The 26134-nt window shown below is 34.4% G+C and overlaps 1 protein-coding gene across 4 annotated transcripts in view; it reads right to left on the bottom strand.

The window, feature by feature from the left end:
* The window catches only part of PIBF1 (progesterone immunomodulatory binding factor 1), a 321204-nt gene that overhangs the window by 150571 nt on the left and 144499 nt on the right, over nucleotides 1-26134 (bottom strand). For all 4 annotated transcript variants that reach the window (XM_069066780.1, XM_069066782.1, XM_069066781.1 and 1 more), the window contains exon 12: nucleotides 2771-2921. In XM_069066780.1, the coding sequence (XP_068922881.1) occupies nucleotides 2771-2921 (151 nt within the window). The remainder of the gene's footprint in view (nucleotides 1-2770; nucleotides 2922-26134) is intronic.

Here is a 26134-nt window from a genome sequence, read left to right as displayed (position 1 = left end):
GTACCAGATAGTAATGAAAACATAAATGATATAATCTGAGATCTAGTAAAGCCAAGTACTCTTTCTTCTTTCTTTGTTCATTATTTTCCTTGATATTCTTTAACTTGCAGTTAAAATTAACAATGAATAGTATTGTTTCTATAAATAATGTTTGGAGTATACTAATATAGTATCAATACACTACCTTTTAAGAAAAATACTGTTATATAAATAGTTCCCAAAATACTCTATGTTGCTACAACAGACACGGTATATCCGGAATGACTGAGGTCCTAATGTTTATTATATTATCCTTGACATATAACTTTAGGATTTTTAATACAGTAAATTAGTCATGCTTGTTCAAATATCATTCCTAACACTTAACTAAGTATATGCTATTCTTTATATACATTAAACTCTATGTGTTAACCTTTCTATTCAGAGATAAGCTGAGGAATAAATTCTAAACATATGTGGATGAAATGATAACAAAGGGTTTGAGGTTCAAGAGGGGAGGAACTGTTTTTTCCTTTTAACCTTTGTTTTGTCTTGTACTTATCACTGTTACACAAAGCAGGTGCTTCAGAAATGATTACTGAATTGAATCAGAAGAGATAAAACTTCACAAGGAATGGAAGCTATCTGAATCAAAAAGAAACCTGTTTGCTGGCCTTAAAATGCAGGAATGGCAATGAATATGGAAGAGAATAAGATCCATACTCATATAAATTGCATTCAAGGGAAGTTCAGTGGCATACACTTTATCTTCTTGATCAGAAAACTGACAAGTACAGAAAGCACCAGAAAAGCAAATGCAAAATATACAAATTTTTCTATACAAACACTTCAGTATTTAATAGAAGGGTATCAGATAGGTAGTTCTACTCTCTAGTAGTCTTTAGAAGCAAAGTGGTCAGATGTATCAGAAAGAAGAATGGTAAAATATATAGGATATTCTAGGCTGAAATGATTAACTAGATAGCATTCCTCAAACTTTTGAAGTAACTCAGGATTGAACTTGGGCTTTTGGTCTAAATGTATGACCTGTTATTGTAAAGAATAACTGAAGGATTCTGCAAGTCTTATTTACAAGCCCAGCAGTAAGTTGATACAAAACATAATAATGCATAGGATCATTGGTCCTTTGAACAGTTATCAAAATCACTAAAGCTATGTAAGGGACTATGGTATGAGGACAGATTAAAACAATTACGACTCTGAAAATGAGTCATATGAGTCATGAGTCTGAAAAGATGAATGCTGGGGATGTATATGACTGAAATTTACAATATGATAAAACAATTAACTGAAATGTTCACTAATCAAGTATCAGAATTCTTTTTGGAGGGCAACTGAGTTTAAGTGACCTTGCCCAAGGTCACACGGCTAGTTTTTGTGTTAAGTGTCTGAGGCTGGATTTGAAATAACTTTTTAACTTGCAGTCCCTGATTCTAGGGACCCTGCTCTATTCACTATTCACTAGCCACCTCTAGTATCAGAATTCTTTTTTTTTTTTTATTTTTCAAATGCTTTATTAACTTCTGATTTACATCATTCATTTCTGCCAGATTTTGAGTTACAAATTTTCTTCCCATTTTCCCCCTACCCACTGCCCCAAAACAGCAGTCCCACAGGATATCCCCTCCTCCAATCTGCTCTCTCCCATATTTTCTCCCACACGCCTTTCAACTTTTCCAGTAGGGCATGGTGGATCTCCGTGCCCCAGTGCCTGTATATTTTATTTCCCAATTACATGTAAAATAGTATTAATAATAGTATATAGATATATTTAAACATTTGATTTTAAAACTCTGAATTCCAGATTCATTCCCTTCCTCCCTTGTCACCCATCCTTACTGGGAAGATAAGCAGTTCAGTATAGGATGTACATATGTGGCTAATGCAAAACAATAACATAGTAGATATATTGTAAAAGACTGACTATATTTCCCTCCCTCCTATCCTACTTCCCACTTGTTCTATTCTCTACTTTGATCCCTTCCCTTTTCAAAAGTGGGTGCCTCCAACTTCCCTCCCCCCCAGCCTGCCCTCCCTTCCATCATCCCCCCTCTCATCCCCTTTAGTATCAGAATTCTTAAAAAACAGGAATCCACCTATGATGCTAAAGAGAAGTTTTAGGATATTAAAGAATATTTCTCTGGCATGATGAGAATACATTTATGCAACTAATTACTTCAAATAGGTGACAACAGCTAAGAACATAAATAGGATCAAGAAAATTTTAGGTACACTCAAGAATGAAAAACTTATAACAGGTTAAAGAAAGTTAGTGATAGATCAGATGTGAATCAGAATCAGATTCTGATTTTCAAGATCAGAATGAAGAACAAACCACTACTGAAGAAAGAATTATACTTTAAACAGTTGAAAAAACAGCAGATCTGTGAGATGGAAAATAGAATTTTCTGGAGTTAAAAAATACATGCATTTATAAAAGGAACATTAAAAAGTGTCTTTTGCTGTACCTAAGGTGGCTGGCTACCTACAATGCCTAGTTCTAACCCTGTCTGTGGTTGTAATATATGTAAAAATTTTAAGAAGAAAAAAAAACTCTCAATGAATTATAATAATTTGTTATATATAAAAGCTATAACTTCTACAAAGAACAAGATTTTTTGATTCCTCAAATTCTAAAAAAAATAGGCCAAATAAATTAATTCAAAACTACAGATACTTTAGAAATATGGTCAATGACCATTTTACTGAACTATAGCTAACTGTTTTTGGAAATGCTACTCTCTTATCTGAATTGCCAAGGAAAACTTACTTTCTGCAGTCTGTATTATTATTTCATCAAGTTCTTTTTCTAGTTTTTCATAATTCTCTAGTCTTGCCTGATGATCAGCATTTTGCGCCTGAAGTTCAGAAATGCGTTTCTCAGAAGAGGCTTGAAGACCATAAAATTCTTTAGTTAAAACCTAGTAGTTAAGTAAAAAATAAAACAAAGACATAAAACAATTGGTTGATATTAAGATAATGAAAAAAAGGTAAAAAATAGGTTTTCCCCCCATTTGTAGAATTTAGGAGCAACAAGTCCAATTGTTATAATTTCGTATTAGATGAAATACAAAGAATGTTTTACATTTTAAGGTAAATAATTAAAGTTTCATGATTATGAAGTACCACCTTACAGACCTGAATAAAAATGGATTTAATATTTGGAAATTATTTGGTGATTAGAAATATAATTTTTAAATTTAAATTCTAAAAGCACAGGAATTCATCACTTATCTATGGATTGCTTATCTAAAGCTTTCAATCATGCAGAACTCAGTCAAGAACCAAATTCAAAAAGTAAGCCTTAAAAAAGACCTTTGTATAAACGAAACAAGTTTCAAAATGTCGATGCATTACAATTCATGTAATATTTACCTAGAAAAGAATCCTTAAACCCTCACTCTGACCTTATTTATATCTTAGAAATAATTCTCATAAGACTGATTATTACTTTCCTGGCTCACAACAGTTAGAAATAGAAAACTAAAAGGGCTTCTAAAGACAGGAACACTGACAACCCAAAGAAGTGACTGCTGCTAGCCTAAAAGGCAAGGAAAAGACATAAAATGCTAAAAAGCAGGCATCAGAACTAAAAAAAAAAAGCAAGCATTGAAATCTAGGTACATTTTGATAGAAACCAATAGTTCTTAACACTTTAATAGAAAGTTTTCCAAAACATCATTGTATTTTCAGAATAATATAATATTTAAGTATCCTAAGGTCCAGGGCTGCTCAAAAGTTTGGACTCACACAGACTGGGTCTGTTTACTGTTACTGTACCCAAAAGGTACATTTCTTCTCTTTTGTTCCTTGTGCCGCAATCCAGAACTTACTTGTGGAAAAATCACCAAATATTCTCACTTTAAGGTTTGCAAAATGCTTTATTATAGATATCTCATTATATCCTTGCAATTCTGGAGGTAGGTGTTATTATCCCCACTTTATAGAGAATGAAACTGAAACAGAGATTAAGTGACTTGCCCAGCATCACAAGATACTAAGTATCTGAATTCATGTCTTCCTGATTCCAGATCTAATGCTCTATCCACTGTACCACCTAGTTGCCTAACAGGGTTCCTAAGAACAAGGTAATGTTCACATAATGGGTATGCATAGACCACAAATTAATATCATCTATGTTTTACTTCATTTTTCATTTGTTAAATAATTGTTAAAATTAAAAATTAAAATAAAAAATTATTAAATTCTTTCCTATTACTTTTTTTTTTTTTTTTGCTTTTTGGAGGGCAATTGGGGTTAAGTGACTTAGTGACTTGCCCAGTCACACAGCTTGTAAGCGTGTCAAGTGTCTGAGGCCTGATTTGAACTCAGGTCCTCCTGACTCCAGGAACCGTCCTCTATTCACTGAGCCACCTAGCTGCCCCTTTCCTATTACATTTTAATCTGGTTCCAGTTGCACTTGGTACCATACTGGCTCACAACAGTTAGAAATAGCAAATTAAAAGGGCTTCTAGAGGCAGGAACACTGACAACCCAAAGAAGTGACTGCTGCTAGCCTAAAAGGCAAGGAAAAGACGTAAAATGTTAAAAAGCAGGCATCACAACTAAAAAGGAAAAAAAAGCAAGAATTGAAATCTGGGTACATTTTGATAGGAACCAATAGTTCTTAGCACTTTAATAGAAAGTTTCCCAAAAGAAGGAAATAAATGGAGAGCTCCTATACAGTACAAACAATAAATATTCTGTATGGATGCTGAGGTTCTTCTAATGCTTTTATTTACAGATTTCATATATATATATATATTTTTTTTTTGGTCTTTATTAATTTGTTCACTTTTAGTTTACATATTTATAGATTATATTAATTACATGGAGGCCCAGAACACCAGAAGGCCAGAGGAAATAAAAATTCCCCTTTCTCTACACAGTATGTTGAGATTCAGAAACACTGTCCACAAACACACTTTCTGGGCCACATGTGAAAGTACACTCCCACTTCTTCCATGAACTTCTGTAGGAACTGTATCATAACCGGCTGTTAAAATCTTTTTCAACCAAGAAAGCTCACCATCAGGACCTCTTCTCTGGTGCCAAATAAGCTATGAGTGAACACATATAACTTCATGTACTTTTTCTCCAAAGCAGCCATGATCAGACCTTGTGCAGAGACTGAACAACACATAAGTCTTCTCTTTTTGGAATAGAAAAAAGGTGAAAAAAAATTTTAGTATAATCTTTTATAGGCAGCCATAGAGAGTTGGCTGCCAGACAAATACTGCACTCTCATGAATTTTAGTCACTGCAAACCCACCAGGCTCCCAGTCATTATAAAACAGTCAAGAGTTACCTTTGTCCTCTTAAAAGGGAACCAATGGGCATGTCTCTAATCTAGGGTGGGGAACCTGTGGCCTCAAGGCCACATGTGGTCCTTTAGGTCCTCAAGTGCAGCCCTTTGATGGAATCCAAACTTCACAGAACAAGTCCTTTCATAAAAGGGACTAATAACTTATTAGCGAACAGCTTAACAATATTAATAATATATTAATTAATAATAATCAAAAAAAGTCCTTTGATGGAATATAACCTTCACAGAACAAATCCTTTTATTAATATATTGGATACTGTTAGGAGGCCTATTCCCTACTATTATTCTATAAGAAATGGCAAGCAGGATAGTTTCAGAAAAACCTAGAAAGACTAATATTGTAAGGATGATCAATTATGAAAGATTTAGCTACTCTGATCAAGCCAATGATCCAAGACAACTCCAAAGGACTCATGGTGAAAAATGCTATCCCCCTTCAGAGAGAACTGATAAACTCTTGGGTGCAGAATGAAACATACTTTTTTTACTTTATCTTTCTTGGTTTTTATTTTGCCTGTGTTTTCTTTCTCAATATGGCTACTATGGAAACATGCTTTGCATGACTTCACATGTATAACTGATATAATACTGTTTGCCTTCTTAAGAGGTAGGGGAGGGGTGAAAGGGAGAGGACTTGAAAGTCAAAATAAAAAAAAAAAAGAATGTTAAAAGATTAAAAAAAAACCATATAATTGGGAAATAGTTAATGAAATAAAATATGGAGGAGAGTTTCACAACTTTAACTGTTTATCATCTACCTTGTTAATCCAAGTGGATAGTAAAGCTGATTTCTTTTGAATGGGTCTGGATTACATTAAAGAGGCCTTCTGGTGTTCTGGGCCTCCATGTAATTAATATAATCTGTAAATAAAAGTATTAGAACAACCTCAGCATCCATACGGAATATTTATTGTTTGGACTGCATAGGAGCTCTCTATGATGTTCATGTGCATATTTAGAAACTATACATTTTCTCTGTTTTATATGTTAACTGTATCGCTGAACAAAGATACCCTTGTGATCATATCTGTCACAGAATCTCATATAATTTTAATATATGTGGAAAACATCTTATTTGGGGAAAGTTATATTTTGCTTATATTTTGTTCTACCAAATCCAGTGCTTAAAAAAAAAAAGTAACAATGATTGGGCAGCTAGATGGCACAGTAAACAGAGCACTGGCCCTGGAGTCAGGAGGACCTGAGTTCGAATCCAGCCTCAGACACTTAACACTTACTAGCTGTGTGACCTTGGGCAAGTCACTTAACCCCAATTTCCCTGCCTTTCCCCCTCCAAACCCCGCCCCAAATAGCAAACAGTAGATAGAATGGGATCTAAAATTCTCTGTACCAATTAGCTGTATGATCCTGAAGATAGCTTATAGTAGAAAGACATTTGTGAAAGCCTACTTATCCTTCTACTGTTTTAATCAAGAATGGCCTCGATGTTTAGATAGACTATTATTAAGCAGATTTTATAGAAATGAGAAAGAAGTGATATTGGTCAGTAGAGCCTAATGTTTTCTGTATCACTTCTTTTAGTCAAAATGCCATATATATATTTAAATACTACTGCAATCTTCCATTTTGAAATAATTTGAATATCAACTCCTTGCAGAGGATTCCAGGGAGATGGTAGAGTAGGTCAGAAAATTCCAGGCTCTCCAGATTTTCCTCAAAAACGAGACACCTCAAAGTGAATGTAGAGTGGCAAAAATAAACAAAAGTCAGGGTAAACCAGTTGTCCTCCTAAAAAAACTTGAGAGGACCTCAGGAAAGACTGGATCTCCAGGGGCAGAGGTTTGACACACTGAAGTGCAAACACCTCCAGGCTGACTGCTGAATCAGTAAACGACAAGCCATGGGGAGGGGGTGTGTGTTTACCTTTGTCAGGGAGGGGAAGTGGTCTCAGCCTTAGGAATTTTCCTCTCATTAAAGTGTGGGGGTTGGAAGCTGAGCAAGGGAAGACTGAAGGATTCTCCCTTATTGCAGGATGTCAGGCACAGCTGTGCTGACTAGACATGGTCCCAAGCTGTGGCTGTGGGTGAGAAGGAGTGAACACATGCCCCAGGGAGTGTGGTAGCAGAGGGCTGGGGATCCTGATGGCTGTGGGCACTTACAGGAGAGGAGTCCCTGGTTTCAATTCTAGGGACAAAAGGGACAGCTGAAGGGATTGCTGAAGTTTGCAGCCTCAGGAGAACAAGGGAACAACAGCATTTGCAGTGCAATGTGGTTATGCACTAGGGTTTAGGTGCAGAGAGGATAGCCCAAGGTTGGGACCTGGACAGATCTCAGAAAATAACAATGAGAAGAACCTGAAGACTGGGGTTCCATTCCCCACAACTTGGGTCTAGCACCTGATTATAATAATAAGTTGCTAAAAATAAAATGAAACAAAATAAAAAAATAAAAATGAGTAAACAAAGGAGAAAGAACCTGACCACATACAGCTATTTATAGGGATAAAGAAAATTATGGGTTCATATTCAGAGGAAGATAGTGAAGTAAAAAAAGCTACTACTACTTCAAAGAGAACTATCAAATGGTCACAAGTCCAAAAAGAATTTCTGGAGGAACTTAAAAAAGGACTTCAAAAATCAAGTAAGAGAGAATGAGGAAAAATGGAAAAAAAAAAAAGAGCAATCCAAGAAAATGAAAAAAAATTATGAAAAAGAGAGTTGATCAATTAGAGAAAAGAAACCCATGAAATTATGTTTTTTGAGGGCAACTGGGATTAAGTGACTTGCACAAAGTCACACAGCTAGTAAGTGTGTCAGTGTCTGAGGCGGGATTTGAACTCAGGTGCTCCTGGCTCCAGGGCTGGTGCTCTATTCACTGTGCCACCTAGCTGCCCCAACCCCATGAAATTATAGAAGAAAATATCTCCTTGCAAACTAGAAATTGGCAAGGGGGAGCAAATAACTTTATAAGACACAAAAAAATAATGAATAAAAATCTTAAGAATGAAAAAAAAGTAGAAGAGAATGTGAAGCATCTCATTAGAAAAACAAATGATATGAAGAACAGAAGGAGTAGAGAAAATATAAGAACTGTTGGACTACCTGAAAGTTATGAGTTTAAAAAAGAATTCTGATAAAATATTACCAGAAATTATTAAGGAAAATTGTCTTAAAATTCTAGAACAAGGGGGAAAGTAGAAATAGAAAAAAACAACAACCACCTATTACCACCTGAAAGGGATCCCAGGATGATCACTTCAGGAATATCATAGCCAAGTTTCAAAGCTCCCAGGTTAAGGAAAAAATACTACAAACAACAAGAAAATAAACAATTTAAATACTGTGGCGACACAATCAGGATTATACAAGACAAAGTAGTTTCCACACTAAAAGACCATATGTCTTGGAATATTATATTTCAAAAAGCAAAAAAACTGGGGTTGTGACCAAAAATAACTTACCCAGCAAAATTCAGTATAATTCTGAATAAAAAAAAAAAGGATATTTAATGAACTGAAGACCTTTCAGGTATTTGTGACAAAAAAGACCAGAAATCAATGGAAAAGCTGACATATAAGATCCAGGAGAAATATAAGGTAAACATTAAAGACCAACTGTAAGAGACTCAATAAGGTCAAACTGTTTACTTCTTTATATGTGAAAATGTTATCAGTATTCTTAAAACTGTCATTATTATTTGAATAGTTTGGAAGAAAGATTGGGATTTAGTTGAGTATGATGGGGTGATTCTAAAAAATAAAGCTGAGTAAGAAAAGGTAAATAGGAGTAATTATCTCATACAAATAAGGTGTGAAGGAAGAAGTGATACAGAGGAAACAGGTAGGGGTGGAAGGCTGGTAGACAGTAGCACTATAATATTAGGGGACTTCACAGAAGTAGATAAATTTAACCAAAAACATAAAAGAAGTCAAGGAAATTAATATGATTTTATATAAACTAGAGAACTGAATGGAAACAGAAAGAAATATCCCTTCTTCTCAGCAGTTCATGGGACCTTTACAAAGACTGACCACATATTAGTGCATAAAATATTATAGTTAAAAGCAGAACTATTAAGTGTATCCTTTTCAGATCATAATAGAAAAAATTATATTTAATAAAGGACCTTGGAAATATAGAATAAAAAACTAATTGGAAACTAAACCTTAAATTAAAGAATTAGTGGGTTAAAGTACAAATCATAGAAAAAAAACCCAATAGCTTCATTAAAGAGAATGACAATGAGATAACATATCAAAACCTATGGGATATAGAAAAATCAGTAATCAGAAGGAAAATGTATATGTCTAAACGCTTACATCAATAAAATAAAAAGCAGACCAATGAACTGGGTTTGCAATTTAAAAACTAGAAAATGCACAAACTAAAAAAACCCCAATTAAACACAAAATTGGAAATCTTAAAAATTAAAGGTGAGATAAGAAAATTGTGTACAAGGAAACCATTGAATTGACAAATAAAATTAGCAGCTGGCTTTGTGAAAAACAAATAAAATAGATAAACCACTGGTTAATATGATTAAAAAAAAAGAAAACCAAATCATTAGTATTAAAAATGAAAAGGGTAAATATACCAATAATGAGGATGAAAACTAAGCAATTAAAAAGAATTATTTTGCCCAATTACATGCCAATAAATTGAACAATTTAAATGAAATGGGAGAATATTTACAAAAATGTAAACTACCTAAATTAGCAGAAGAGGAAACAGAATATCCAAAACAGACTATTTTAGAAAAATATGTTGAACAGGGCATAAATGAGCTTCCTAAGAAAAAAGTACCAGGACTAAATGGATTTAAAAGTAAATTTTATCAAACATTTAAGGACCAACTAATTCCAATATTAAACAAATTATTTGGAATAATATGTAAAGAAGGGGTCCTACCAAACTCCTTTTATGAAGCAAATATGATATTGATACCTAAACCAGGAAGAGTAAAACAAAGAAAAAAAATTACAGGCCAATTTCATTAATGAATATGGATCCAAAAAAATTAAATAAGATTCTTGCTAGATTACAACAATATATTACAAAGATTGTACACTGTGATCAAGTGGGATTTATACCAGGAATGCAGGGTTGGTTTAACAGAAGGAAAACGGTTAATATAATTGACTAGCTCAATAACAAAAGTAATAAATATAATACAATTACATCAATAGATGCAGAAAAAACTTTTGATAAAGTACAACACTTATTTCTATTAAAAATACTTGAAAGCAAAGGTATAAATGGATTTTTTTCCTTAAACTGACTAGAAGCATTTACCTAAAACCATCAGCAAGAATTAATCTGTAATAGCGATAAGCTAGAAAACTTCCAGTAAGATCAAGCGTGAAACAAGGATGTTTATGTCACCAATAGTATTCAATATTGTACTGGAAATCTTCATAATAGCAATAAGAGAAGAAAAAATAGAGGGAATCAGAATGGGCAATGAGGTAATAAAACTATTTGTTTTTGCAGATGATATGATGATATACTTGGAAAATTCTGAAGACTCAAATGGCTAGGTGAAAGAATTAATAATTTTAGTAAAGTGGCAGGATATAAAGTAAACCCGCATAAAGAATCAGCATTCTCATATGTTACCAATCCTGCAAGAAGAGATAGTAACAGACATTTAAAATAACTCTAGATGGCATAAAATACCTGGGAGTACATCTACAAAAACAGACATAGGAATTACATGAACAAAATTATAAAAAAAAAAAACCAACAATACTTTTTATATAAATAAAATCAAGATTTAAATTACTGGAGAAATATGAAATGTTCATGAATTGGCACAGTCAATATAATAAAAATGACAAGTTTACCTAAATTAATGTACATATTCAATGCATACCAATTAAATTAACAAAAAAAAGTATTTTACTGAGTTAGAAAATATAATTACAAAATTCATTTGGAAGAACTAAAGGTCAAATATCAAAGAAATAGATAAAAAAATGTAAAGTAAGAAGGTTTAGCAGTACCGATCTTAAACTACATTATAAGGCAGTAATTAGCAAAACTAGCTGGTTCTGGCTAAGAAACAGAAAGGTAGATCAGTGGAACACAGCAGACATACGATTTGCAACAGCAAATGACTATAATAACCTCATGTTTGACAAGCATAAAGACTTAAATTTTTGGGATAAAAATTCATCATTCGGTAAAAAGTGTTGGGAAAGCTGGAAAGCAGTCTGGCAGAAATTGGGTACAGGCCAATATCTTACACTATTTAGTAAGATAAGGTCAAAATGTATATATGACTTAGATATAAAGGAAATATTACAAGAAAATTTTAAGAACATGGAACACATTATTTGTAAGACTTATGAATAGGCAAGCAATTTATGAATAAACAAGACAGCATTGTGAGGTAAAAAAATGGATAATTTTGATTACATTGAATTAAAAAAATTTTGTACAAATAAAACCAATGTAGCCAAGATCAGAAGGAAAGAAGAAAACTGGAGAAAAAAATTTTATAGACAATTTCTCAGATAAAGGTCTCATATCTTGAATATATAAAGAAATTTTTCAAATCTATAAGAATACGAGTCATTTTCCAATTGATAAATGATCAAAGGAGAGAAATGCAAATCAAAACAACCTCAAGATAACATTTTACACCTATCAGATTGGCTAAAATGATAGAAGAGGCAAGTGACAAATGTTGGAGAAATGAAAAATTAATTGCTGGTGGAACTGTGAACTGGTCCAACCATTTTAGAGAGCAATTTGGAATTATGCACAAGAAGCTATTAAATTGCCTTTGATCAAGCTATACCACTATTAGGTATGTTTCCCAAGATGATTAGGAAATAAAAGGGAAAACCTACATATTCTGAAATATTTGTAGCAGCTCTCTTTGTGGCGGCAAAGAAATGGAAATTGTGGGGATGTCCATCAAATAGGGAATAGATAAACATTGTGATATATGATCTGATGGAATACTACTGTGCTATAAGAAATGATGAGCTTGATGATTTTAGAAAAACATGGCAAGACTTGTTTGAAATAAAGAGCAAAATGAGCAGAGCCAAGAGAACACTGTATACAGTAACAGCAATACTGTTTGAAGAACAATTTTGAGTGATCAAGTAATTTTGACTATTGTAAATACTCAAATTAACTATAGAGGATCTATGAAGAAAGATGCTATCAGTATCCAGAGAAAGAAATGATACAAAAACACATACCATGGATTTGCATATATACATATTTGTGTCAGCCATTGGTGGTGGTGGGGGGTGGGGTAATAGAGTGGCAAAAAAAAAAGCTACATAACTTTAAATATTTGAAAGGAAAAGCAAGTTGTACATAATGGATTTGCAGTTTCATACATAATGCTCTTTTTTTTCTATTCTACTTTGTTAAGGAAATGCTTATTTACTGATTTCAGAATTTTAAAAAACAACAACCCTGAGTACCTTTAGAATCAAGTCACCTACAACAAGCATTCCTCCCAACCCTTCCTGCTCCCCTCCAGTATGTATGCGGGTTAGGTCCAGTTGTATATACTTCTTGACTTAATATCTTAAGTTACGAGTCCTATTTACTGAAGCTATATTCCTAGTGTGATTGCTTCTTCTATTGTCCCTGACAGTACTAGAACACTGTAACAACAACAAAAAAGTGTATCAATTCTACTTTCTCAGTCTAATATAGCTTAGATCTCTCTGAAGGCTTTTCTCTTCAACTTCTTTTCATTTTTTTTGGGGGGGGCCAATATTGCTTAAAATCTTTAAAATTTTCATATCTTTTGTTTCTAAATAAATTTCATTTAAAAACATTAGCGGGGGTGACTAGGTGGTCCAGTGAATAGAACACCAGCCCTGGAGTCAGGAAGACCTGAGTTCAAATTTGACCTCAGACACTTAATACTTACTAGCTGTGTGACCTTGGGCAATTCACTTAACCCCAATTGCCCTGCCTTCCCCCTCTAAAAAAAAAAAAAAGGAATAAGGAAAAACATAACCTTTCCTCATGTATCAAAGATAAAACAGAAAAAGTTCAGCAAAACCAACCAATCTATCACCTAAGTCTGAACAATATGTGCAATAGGCTTCTTACTTTTGCAAATAGGAGAGATGTATTTTCTCATCTCTTATTCGGTATTGATTTTGGTTATTAGAATTATATAGCATATAGTTTTTGTTCTTTTATTTGTTGTAGTCAGTGTTCATTGTTTTCTGTTTTTGTTACTCTACTTTGTTTCAGTTCATTTACTTCTAATACTTCTCTTTTTCATATTCATTCATCATTTCATATGGCAAAGTAATAGTCCATTATATTCATGTATCACAATTTGTTTACATGTTACTTAACACATTGGAATCTACTTTGATTGGAGTCTGTTGCTACTACCAAAAGAGCTGCTATAAATAATCTGGTGAGCATGGAATCTGTCTAAATTTGACTTCTTTGGGGGAATATGCCTAGGAGCAGGATCTCTGGGTCACATGATATGGATATTTTAGTCACTTCTGTAGCATAATTCCAAACTGCTTCTCAGTTCAATATTTCTACAAACAGGGTATTTTTATGTCTGTCTTTCTAAAAGCTCTATATTATAGTATATTTTTAAATATATTTTTAAATGAAACTGATTTATTTACTTTTAGTTTACAAAATTCAGTTCCACAGTCCCTTGAGTTTCAAATTTTCTCCCCCTCCCTCTCCTTCCCCCCCACCCCTGTCATGGTGGCATGCACTCGAATACAGGATCTACAAATATCTTCACATTAATCATTAGTCAGGTTATAAAGAAGGATTATAACTGATGGAATGATCAGTGGGAAAGAGGAAACAAAACAAAACAAGAAAAAGAAGCACAGCAAGTAGTTTGTTTCAATCTGCATTCAGACTCCACATCTCTTTCTCTGGATGTAGATACTCTTTCCATCATGAGTCTTTTGGAGTTGTCTTATAACCTTACATTGCTGAGAGGAGCCCAGTCTACTGAAGTTAGTTGTCACACACACTTTGTGTCTGTGATCGTGTATAGATTTCTCCTGGTTCTGCTCTTCTTGCTCAGCATCAGCTTATATGTCTCTTCAGGTTATTATGAAGTCCCTCTGTTCCTCATTCCTTATAGCACAATAGTATTCCATTACATTCATATACCACAACTTGTTCAGCCATTCCCCAATTGATGGGCATCCCCTTGATTTCCAATTCTTTCCCACCACAAAAAGAGCTGCTATAAATATTTTTGTACATATGGGTCCTCCTCCCACTTCTCTAATCTCTTTGGGATATAGCCCTAGAAGTGGTATTGCTGGGTCAAAGGGTATGCACTTATTTATAGTCCTTTGGGCATAGTTCCAGATTGCTCTCCAGAATGGTGCAGCAGCAAGCACCCCAGCATCCCCAGGGTAGCTGCAAACACAGGTTCTTGGATCTGCTTTGCTAAAGGAAAGCAACTCAAAATGGGTTAACAAGCTTACTTTAATCAATCAAACATATCATTTACCTTGTTCAGGGGAAAGTCAGCACCCAGAACTTCAGAGTATACAGATACCGTGTTTCCCCGATAATAAGACACTGTCTTATTATATTTTTTGGACAGAAAAACACCAGAGGGCTTATTTTCAGGGGAAGGCTTATTTTAATGAACATTGACAGCAATTTTAATAAGCAGGTAAATGTGAACAAAAAAATGTACCTTTATTCAATAAGCAAATCACCGGGGAAGAACAGGATGACGCGCTCACTGCTGCAGCTCTGATTGGATGCAGCTCGGAGTGCGGCGTGCGTTTCACGGGGGGGGAGGGACGACGGTGCATACAGAGGGTACTGTAATGTAGCGTGTAGCACAGGGGATCACCTTCACTACAGTAGCAATCTCAATAGGGCTTATTTTCGGGGGAGGGCTTCTTTTAGAGGAATCTCACGCAGTAAGGGGAGGGCTTATTTTTGGGATAGGTCTTATTATCGGGGAAACACGGTAGAAGTTACAAGAAAACAGAAAACATATCAAGCAGACAGGCCTCCAAACGGTCCAACCATTACATCCATACCAAAACACAGTTACCAGAGAGGGAAGCATCAATGGGGTGGGGGGAGAGGAGGCTTTCAACAGCTGCCTAGAGTCTCATCTGGTCAAATCACACAACACTTCTAAAAGTGAGCCCCAAAGCACAGCCTCACATCAGGAATTATATAGCCTTCTCCTGGGTCGAGAATGTAAACCACCCTCTTGACCCATTGCCCAATCACATAGCATCAAGGTGTGGACATTCCTGAAAACCATGCCTCCTGCCACATGCTCCATGTGACCACATTCAGCCTATTAGGGGGCAGAGTATATTTTCAAATCAAGGAAGGTTCTCAGAGTCTCTTAAACCTATTAAAGGGCCTAGGGGCAGGGAATAGCTTTAAATTTGCATTTCCATTACAAATGGCTGGATCGGTTCACAACTCTACTAACAATGCATTAGTGTTCCAATTTTTCCACATCCTCTCCAGCATTTATCAGTTTCCTGTTTTGTCATCTTTGTCAATCTGGCTGGTGAGATGTGGTACCTCAAAATTGTTTTGATTTGTATTTCTCTAATCACTAGTGATTTAGAACATTTTTTCATATGCTTATAGATATCTTTAATTTCATCTTCTCAGAACTGCCTGTTCCTATCCTTTGACCATTTATCAATTGGGGAGTGGCTTGTATTCTTATAGATTTGACTCAACTCTTTGTATATTTTAGAAATGAGGCCTTTATCAAAGACACTGGTTTAAAAATTATTTCCCAATTTTCTACTTCCCTCTTAATCTTGGTAACATTGGCTTTATTTGTACAGAAGCTTTTCAATTTAATGCAATCAAAATTATATATTTTGCATTTTAAATGCTCTCTAACTCTTGTTTCATCATGAAGTCTTTCCCTCTCCATAGATCTGACAGGTAAACTATCCCTTGCTCTCCCAGACTGCTTACAGTATTAGCCTTTATCCCTAGGTCATGCACCCATTTTGACATAATTTTGGTGTACTGTGTTAGATATTGGTCTATGCCCAATTTCTGCCATACTACATTCCAGTTTTCCCAGCAGTTTTTGTCAAAGAGTGCATTCTTATCCCAAAAACTGGGGTCTCTGGGTTTATCAAACAGTAGATTACTATAGTCATTGGCTGCTGAGTCTCGTGTACCCAATCTATTCCATTGATCCACTACTCTATTCCTCAGCCAGTACCAAGCAGTTTTGATGACTGCTGAAAAGCTCTCTAATATTGACTGTATTCCTATCTTTCAACATCTCTGCCAATTTGCTAGGTGTGAGGTGAATCCTCAGAATTACTTTGATTTGCATTTCTCTTTATAATTAGTGCTTTGAAGAAATCTTACACATGGTTAATATCTTACAATTTCTCCATTGAGAATTATTTGCTTATATCTTGTGACTACTTATTTGTATTAGTCTTCCAGATATCTCGGAATATCAGCTCTTAGAGATGTTAGATTTAAAGATGATTTTCCCAAATAACAGCAACCTTTCTTATCCTAGCTGCATTGATTTTGTCACTGTAAAAGACAGAATTTCATGTTTCTCAGTTGTTCTTGGCAAGTAGGAAGATCTTCCAGAAGTAATTAATGCTTTCAGGTTTACTACATACTAGGTTACTGAGTTCAATTTTTGCCATATCAACATTTCAGTTTTCTATCCAGTACCAAACAGTTTTGATGATTATTATTTTATAGTGTAACTCAATGCATGTGAGAGCTATCCCTTTCTTCACTCCTACCTTTTCCCCCACTGTTCTCCTTGAGATTCTAGTTCTTTTGTTCCTCCAAATACACATATTATAATTTTTATCTGGTTTTGTCTGATCAAGTATTGCTCTGATAATTTGGGTGGTATGGTATGAAGTCCATAGGTCCATATTTTATTATATTAGAGCATCCCAGCTAGGAATATTGATTATCCACCTCTATATATTTTTTAGTCTTTATTTATTTCTTTAATTAGTGTTTAGTAAGCCAATGTGAGAAATTTGTTTCACCTGACCATGCCTCATCTGTTACAAAAAGCTATTATCTGTTTTTCTTTTCTTTTGTGGGGGTTATGAGACTAAATAAGAGGAAGGGGGTGACGAGGGACAGAGCAACTAAAAAAGAAAAGAAAAGAAAGGATAATAAATAAGGAAGAGGGTAATTTAAGCATTTAAAAAACAATAACAACAAACAGAAGAGAACTAAAGGCCAGAAAGAACTGCAAACAGGATAGCTTTGAAAGTTGCATGTTAAAGAGATACAGAATATGATGGGATATTAAATGGATAATTTTGATTACATTAAGTTAAAAGGTTTTTGCACAAATGGAACCAATACATAAGGAAAGCAAAAGACAGGAAACAAATTTACAGCAAGTTTCCCTGATAAAAAGTTTCTTTCTCAAATATATAGAGAACTGAGTCAAATTTATAATGAGTCATTTCCCAATTGATAAATGGTCAAAAGATATGAACAATCAATTTTCAGAAGAAGAAATCAAAGCTGTCTATAGTCATATGAAAAAATGCTATAAATCACTATTTGTTAGAAATGTAAATTAAAGCAACTCTTACTGCCTCACACCTATCAGATTGGCTAATATGAAAGAAAAAAATATTCCAAGTGTTGGAGGGGATATGGAAAAATTAGGATACTAACACATTGTTAGTAGAGTTGTAAACTGATTGAACTATTTTGGCGAGCAGTTTGGCTATAAAACTGCATATCCTTTGATCCAGCAACACCACTATTAGGTCTGTATCCCAAAAGTATCAAAGAAAAAGGAAAAAGACTTTTCTATATAAAAGTGTTTATAGCAGCTCTTTTTGTGGTGGTAAAGAATTGGACATTGAGGGAATTGCCCATCAATTGGGGAAGGGCTGAACAATATATGGCATATGATTGTGATGGAATACTACTATGCTATAAGAAAGTACAAGTAGGATGCTCTCAGAAAACTTGGGGAATAAGCAGAACCAGGAGATAACAGCAATACTGTACACTGACCTAAGCTATCCTCAGCAACACAAGGATCCAAGACAATTCCGAAGGACTTATGATGAAAAATGTTATCATTAGAGAAAGAACTGATGGAGTCTGAATACAGCATACTTTCAAACTTTATTTTTTGGGGGGGGCTCTGTTTTCTTTTGTAACATGTCTAATATGGAAATATGTTTTGCATGACCACATATTTATAATCTATATGAATTTGCTGCCTTCTCAAGGAGGTAGAGGAGGGAAGGAGGCAGAGTGAGAATTTGGAACTCAAAAATCTAAAAAAAAAGATTGTTAATTTTTTTTTTTACATGTAATGGAGAAAAAAATAAGGAAGAAAAAAGTGCCTCTGGAAGTCGTTATAAATTTAAAAGGAAAAGCAGTTTCATATTTAATCATCTTTACCTGTTCTACTATATATGTGGAGATGCCCATTTTATTTAATATTTATTGAGTTTGGAATTTTAAAGTGCTTTAAGAAGTGATTTATTTTAACTTTCAGATATTTTGTGTATAAATAATTGTCCTTCATAAAGTCTTGCAAATGAGATTTTAGCTGCTATTTTTTGTTATTTTTCAGTCAACCAGGTTCATAACCTAGGGATTTTTCTTGCCTCTTCTTCCCATACTCAATTACTTTAGTTGCTTACTTTTGTCAATGATACCTCCACACTAGTTCCCTTCTCCCTATTCACATTACAATTACTCTAATCCAGATCTCATTAGCTCTCAACCAAACTATTGCAACTACTTCCTAACTGGTCTCCTTTCATCCAACTTCTCCCTTTTTCAATCCATCTTCCATGCAACTGTGAAACTGAAACTTCTGGTACTCAAGGCTTGCTGCCACTTTTGTTTAAGAATCTTCAGTGATTCCCTTATTGCTTTGAGGACAAAATAAACACTCTTCTTGTTTGACATTTAAAATTCTTCACGACATGGCTAATTTACACATGACTTCATATAATGCTTACAGAAAACCAGCTCCCTTGTTGTTCCCTATGTACACAATGCACGTTCTACTATTTCTATCCCTTTGCTTGTCTCCCATGTCTAAAACACTTTTCTCCTCACCTCTTAGAACTCCTTTCAAGTTTCAGCTGGCACCTCAGAGTGGCCTTTTCTTATCCCCATAGTTATTAGTCATCCCCTCCCCCATTATTTTGTACTGATTTTGCATTCAATTGAGGTTGACTTATTTGTGTCATGCTGTTTCCCACCAAAAGGATCTCAGCTCTTTAAAGAGTGGGGACTTTTTTCATTTTTGTCTGTGTATCCTCAGTGTCTAGCACAGGGCATAGCAATAAGTAGGTGTTTAATAAATGCTTATTGAAGTGAACTGAATCTATCATTTGAGGTATGAGATATTTCTGGTTCTTTTGGTTAAGAGAGTCAATTTCATTTTTAATGACATCTATATTCAGTGACTTTAAGAATCTCTTCCCAAAGGAAGTATTCATAATAAGCAAGTGAGGGTTTTAAGTAGTTTTAAGTTAACAAGTTCCTTGGAATTTTGTATTGTTCCCAAAATACACTGAAAAATAAGTTTTGTATGTCTTATCCTATGTTCACCTTTAAAATTTTAGTCATATAGTATCAACACATATGTTACTTAGTTTGGAAATCTTGGTAAGTTCTTCATAAAATTTCTCATTTCTTCATCCTTTGTAACAGAGGTGTATGATGTAATTACCTTCATTTTAGATTTTTTTTATACTCGTGAACCCTGCAAGGCAAGATGCCCAAGTGTTTAATCAAATGATGTTTTTATGGGCATATGATAAAACCTATTCCATTAACTCTTTTAATTTCTTGTCTCTGGTGAGTGTGAATCTCTCTTTCCATCTACAGCTTTAACTTCTTTTTGTCTTCCAGCTTTATTCACAATAAAGTTAATATGGGTATGCCAATTGTTAGCTAGACAATCATTAAGATTACCAAAAATTAAAAGAATGCTTGCAGTGCAAAATTATGTGATTACTAACACTCTTCATATGTTCCTGCCAATTGGCCTCTATCACTGAGGAAGCAAAAGGAATCTTATATGACAGAGGATTATTTTATATTTTTACCTCTTTCATGAATTGCTATGGCTCCCAAATTAAACTCCTAGTGGCCAACCTTTTGTTGATAAGCATTTCCTTTAGTAGGATTTACTATACATCCTGTCTTCTAGCTTTAGTATTGTCTCTTTTTGCTTATCTGCTTATTCTCTAGGCTTTTTTACTGAGGGTTTTCTCTTGAAATTTTTAGTGTTTTCAGTTATTTTGGGGGGGGGGCAGGTATGAGGGTATTCTTCTACTACTAACTTTATGGCTTTCCCTCTTTGTTCACACACTTTCAAGTCTGGGCAGCAAGATTACCTTGGCTTCCTTAAGTAGGGCAATTTGGGGATATAGAGATAGAGGCCCTGAGTATCCTCTTGAAGGGACAAGAGGGGCCCCAACTGGACTGAAGTCTCCTTTTCTCTAGTAACTGGCATAATCTTGCATACTTAGCTTTCCTCCCAAAATCTTTCCTTGGCTTGCCATTCCTTTCCAAAGCTGAGTTGAATCATTATTGGAAGGGTGTTTAAAGTAAACTCTCTTGAACTTTGGGTGTCTATTACCTAAAGCCCTGCCACAGTCTTAAGCAAGCAAAAGATTTTCAAACACTTACATGAACTGATGCTGAGCAAAGTGACCAGAACAAGAAGAACATTGTACACAGTAACAGCCACCTTGTGCAATGACTAACTTTGACAGACTTATCTCTTCTTAAGATCTAAGACAACTCTAAGAGATTCATGATGGAAAATGTTGTCCACATCCAGAAAAAGAACTATGGAGTCTGAATGCAGATAGAAGCCTATTATTTGCTCTCTCTCTCTCTCTCTTTTTTTTTTCTTACCCATGGTTTCTCCCATTGGTTCTAATTCTTCTTTACATATTATATGCCATCTTGGGGTGGGAGAACGGGAGAGATGAGAAGAAAATTTGAAACTTGTAATCTTATGGAACTGAATGTTGAAAATTAAAAATAAAGAATGGATAAAAAAATTTTCAAATAAATCTATGATACTATAAATTTTGAAGAAATAATATTTTCATAATAGATGAAATGTATAGAAAAAGTTTTTAAGCTTAGAAATATAATAATAAAGACCAGGTAAGGGAAAAAGAAACTAATAAAAGTGGCTGATTCTTTTAAAAAGGAAGTACGAGGGGAGGCTAGATGGCACAGTGAATAGAGCACCTGCCCTGGAGTCAAGAGGACCTGAGTTCAAATTCGGCCTCAGATACTTAACACAAAAAACTAGCCATGTGATGCTGGGCAAGTCACTTAACCCCAGTTATCCTACCTTCCCCGCTCCAAAAAGAAAAAAAAAAAGGAACGATTCATTAAAAAATATCGATCATCAATACAATGTATTAAACTTATTTAGTAACTATTTCCAATCAAATTGATTAATCTCAACATAATAATGCAAACTTTTTAAGTCAATTACTTCTAAGTTCTGATCAAAATTCTTTGTCCATGCTTAATTTTTAAAAGCATTCTGTCACTGCTCAATGGCTTCATTCAGTTTTCAGTGAAACAGGGTTTTGTTTTTTGAAAGTAACATTAATTTTGGAGACATAATTTGAAAAATTCATTTCTAGTAGGATGGTATCTGATAAACTTTTGATATAGCAGTTTACTTCAAGACTGGCAACTGACAAAACCTGAGAGTGGAAAATATCTCTATGTACATAAATGTTGCCTGGAATGTGGGATTACTATCTCTTGGTCTTTGTGTTATCAAGGGTACCTAGTACAGTGCCTTGTAAAAATTGGATCTCAATAACTGTGTGGAATGCATCTATGACCAAGAATTCTATTTTGTAGCCATGAAAGTAGCTTTGGATTTATTCCCTAGTTTCTTGCCTGACACAAGTGCGATCTATTCAGATCTCCTATTTTGTGAAGCAATCATATTAAGGCATTTCTTGATTTATGAAAAAGGAACATATGAAAATCTACATTTACAGATCGGTTAACAAGATAGATAAACTAGATATGTTTATTTGATTCACAAAAATTCACTTGCAGTGACTCCAGTTAATAACCAGCTCCTTTAAGGGAAGTTTATTCTAAAAAATGGTTTTTCTTAGGGTGTGAAAGTGTTTGGTTGTAGGTAATTTAAGTATTTGACAAGGTGTAAGGGCAAGAGAAAATTTAAACTGATATTAGTAAGCCTAATCAATTCAAGATTAATCAGAAATTTAAAAAAATATACCTTAAAGTTGTAAATACGAACCAATGAAAAAACAGGATTAAATTTATGAAAATTAAATAACTTTTTGGTGACACATACATGATGTACAGTTTTTATAATGGAACCTCTCCCCATTGCTAAAAAAAAAAATACCCAAAAGGAACTAAAGTTTGGACTTAATAAAACAATCTTCAGATAGCTTAAAAAGTAATAATTTCTCTCTATCTTAAACACCTTTGAATATTAAATACAGGCTTGATCCAAACTTCTGATTTTATCTGTACTATTTTATGTTTCCAAAGCACACGTATGTCACAGAAAGATAGGTTAGTTTTTATTTCATTTGAAGATTAAACTTAAGGGTAGTTTTTTTAGTCTGTACTCTGGAATTCAATTGCTAAAATAATGTCCCTGGATTTCAGACCCAATGTGATCATGGAGAATAAATCGAAACCCAATTCTGATAAGGTAAAATATTTACTCTGCATATAATGTCTGCTTGCATTATTGCCTTCATCTATCCAGATACTGGTAGAAATTGCTGAATGAGTAGGTAAGAGTAGTTAGATCTGAGTTACAGATGAAGGGAGTGAAGAAAGCACTGAAATGTAAAATGGTCAAAATTAGGAACTGCCTGTAATTCACAGAATGATGGCATTTTAAATCTCAAAGGGACCCTAGGATCCTTTAGGCTAACCTCTACTTGAAGTGAATAGATTTAAAGTAATGAGACAGCTTTTTTTGTGTGTAATTTGTGGAATCCATCTTGCTGTTTTAGTCACAGTTAATCTATCTATACCACTATTCCATGTCATTTCTTTATCAGCAACTACTATGGTTCCCTAAACGAAAATCAACCCATATCCCTTTCATTATAAAGGGCAAAATATGCAGCACTTCATCAAGATAGATAATTTTGTTTTTCAAACTAGGAATAACCTCATGGACTTTAACTGTCACTACAGACTAATAAAATACAAAACAAACAAACATAAATTAGTTGTGGCTCCTCAAGTCTTATAACCTTTAGGATCTACCATGGTGGTGGTAGTATCATAATTAAGTATCATAAATTTGGAACTAGAAAGGACTATACAGGTAATATAGTCCAAACACCTTAATTTTTACGAATGAAAGAATTAAGACTAAGAAAGGGAGATGGTTAAGAGTCACATGGGTATTAAATGGAAGTTAGGATTTAAGCCTATATCCTCTAATTCCAAATCTACTACTCTTCTCTCTTCACCATACCCACAGTATGGTGAGTTTCAAACTTCTAGATACAAGTTTTGTTGTATTTACTATAGGAAGCAGGAATTTTCTGCTATCAGATATTTCAAAAAACTGAGCTGCTTAATTAATACATATTCTTGAGAGCAGTTTCTTTGTTTTTCAATGAGCTGGTCAAATTAATGTTTAAATAAAACACAGGTGAATCTCAGTTTAAATAAACATGATAAATAAAAACTCCACATTTAGTAAAAAAGATAAACTGGGAAGTACTCACTACAGAGTTTCTTCAAATAATACTTGCCAGTTAAAGAATTTATGATACCATTTCACATATAAAAACCTCAATATATTTACATAAGTTTTTCAGAAATGCTACTGTAGGGGCAGCCAGGTAGCACAGCGAGTAAGAGCACCGGCTCCAGTGTCGGGATGACCTGGGGATCGAATCTGGGCTCAGACACTTAGCACCCACCCAGAAACACCTGGCTGTGTAACCTTGAGCAAGTTACTTAACCCCAATTGCTTAGGGGCGGCCAGGTGGCTCAGCTCCAGTGTTGGGATGACCTGGGGTTCAAATCCAGGCTCAGATACTTGGCACCACACCCAGAAATAACTGGCCGTGTAACCTTGAGCAAGTTACTTAACCCCAATTGCTTAAGAAAAAAAAAAAGAAATGCTACTGTAAGCACCATGGTCAGAGTTAGAAGCAAATCAGAAGTAAAAAGGAGGGTGAATACTAGGCCAAATGAGACAGCTGAGCTACTGTGTTACTGTTAAAGTGGTATAGGAGAAATTATGTGTTTGGGAGATTTGAAGAAGAGAGGATCTGCTGCTACTACCTAATAACTCTACGGAAAATCCTTGGGCAGGATTTGCTTGTGAAAATTCAGTGAAAACAAGGTATAATTCTGGGGTTTGGGGAGATCCTGGCCATACTGTTTGGGACCCTTAGGGACCTCTTTAAAAAATTAAACTTTTTTTTCCCAATTAATAAGCATTTATTTTATCTTCCTCCTTTTCTACCCTTTGGGGTAGAGGAATAAATAAAAAAATATTACTTGATAAATGTTGGAGAAGATGTGGGAAGGTTGGAACACATTCATTTTTCTGGAGCTGTGAGCTGGACCAACAATTCTGGAGAACAATTTGGAACAATGCCCAAAGGGCTATAAAAATGTTCATACCCTTTGACCCCTCTAAGACTATACCACAAAGAAATCATAAAAATGGGAAAAGGGTGCACCTGTACAAAAATACCTATAGCACCCCTTTTTGTGGTGGCCAAGAACTAGAAATTGAAAGGATGCCCATTAATTGGGGAATGGCTGAACAAGTTGTGGTATATTAATGTAATAGAATACTATTGTGCTATAAGAAATGATGAACAGGCGGACTTCAGAAAAACCTGCAAAGATTTATATGAACTGATACTGAGTGAAGTGAGCAGAACTAGGAGAACATTGTACACAGAAACAGCCACAGTGTGTGATGACTGATTTTGATAGACTTTGCCCTTCTCAGCAATGCAAATACCTGAAACAATTCCAAAGGACTCATGATGGAGAAAATGCCAACCACATGCAGAGAAAATACTATGGAGTCTAAATGCAGAGGAAAGCAGACTATTTTCTTTTTTGTTCTATTTTATTTTTCTTTCTCACAATTTCTCCCATTTGTTATAATTCTTCTATACAACATGACTAATATGAAAATATGTTTAATAGGAATGTATATATATATATATGCATACCATCTTGGGGAAGGGAAATAGGGAGAGAAAATTTAAAACTTATTGAAGTGCTGAAAATTAAAAATAAATGAACTGAAGAAAAAAGAAAACATTACTCTTGAACAAACATGCAAAGCTGAATAAAACAAATTTATTCCTATACTGGTCATGTTAAAAAACTGTCTCATCTTGCATATTTAGTCCATCAACTCTCCCTCTGGAGACTGGTAACATTCTTTATCATTGCACCTCTAGAATCATGGTTGATCATCTGCATTGAACAGAATTCTTAATTCTTTAAAAATTTTTTTCATTTTTATAATGTGGTTATAAATTATTCCCTTGGCTCTGCACACTTTACTCTGTCTTTCCAAGTTCCTCTGGGAAGTTTTTATCTAGGTTTCATCCCCTTTATCATTTCTTTCAGCATATTACATTGATACACCATATTTTGTTCAGCCATTCCCCAACTGATGGGCACCTCCTTAGTTCCTGAAAGCTTTTCTTGATGCAGATGTGTTTCTATTGGTATGATGTCTCAAGCAAGAAGGAATTCAGTAACTTCTGAGGTAGTGCATTTTACAATTTTTTAAAGATAACACCAACTTTTAAGAAGTTAGATCTTCCTTATTCAAACACCTAAA

This window comes from Petaurus breviceps, unplaced genomic scaffold (genome assembly GCF_028583685.1).
Source record: "Petaurus breviceps papuanus isolate PSGF00001 unplaced genomic scaffold, PetGlider_PUasm1.0 90730, whole genome shotgun sequence".
Classification (NCBI taxonomy): Eukaryota; Metazoa; Chordata; class Mammalia; order Diprotodontia; family Petauridae; genus Petaurus; species Petaurus breviceps.
Note: the sequence above shows the minus strand (reverse complement) of the source record. Positions and strands in the feature narration are given on the sequence as shown.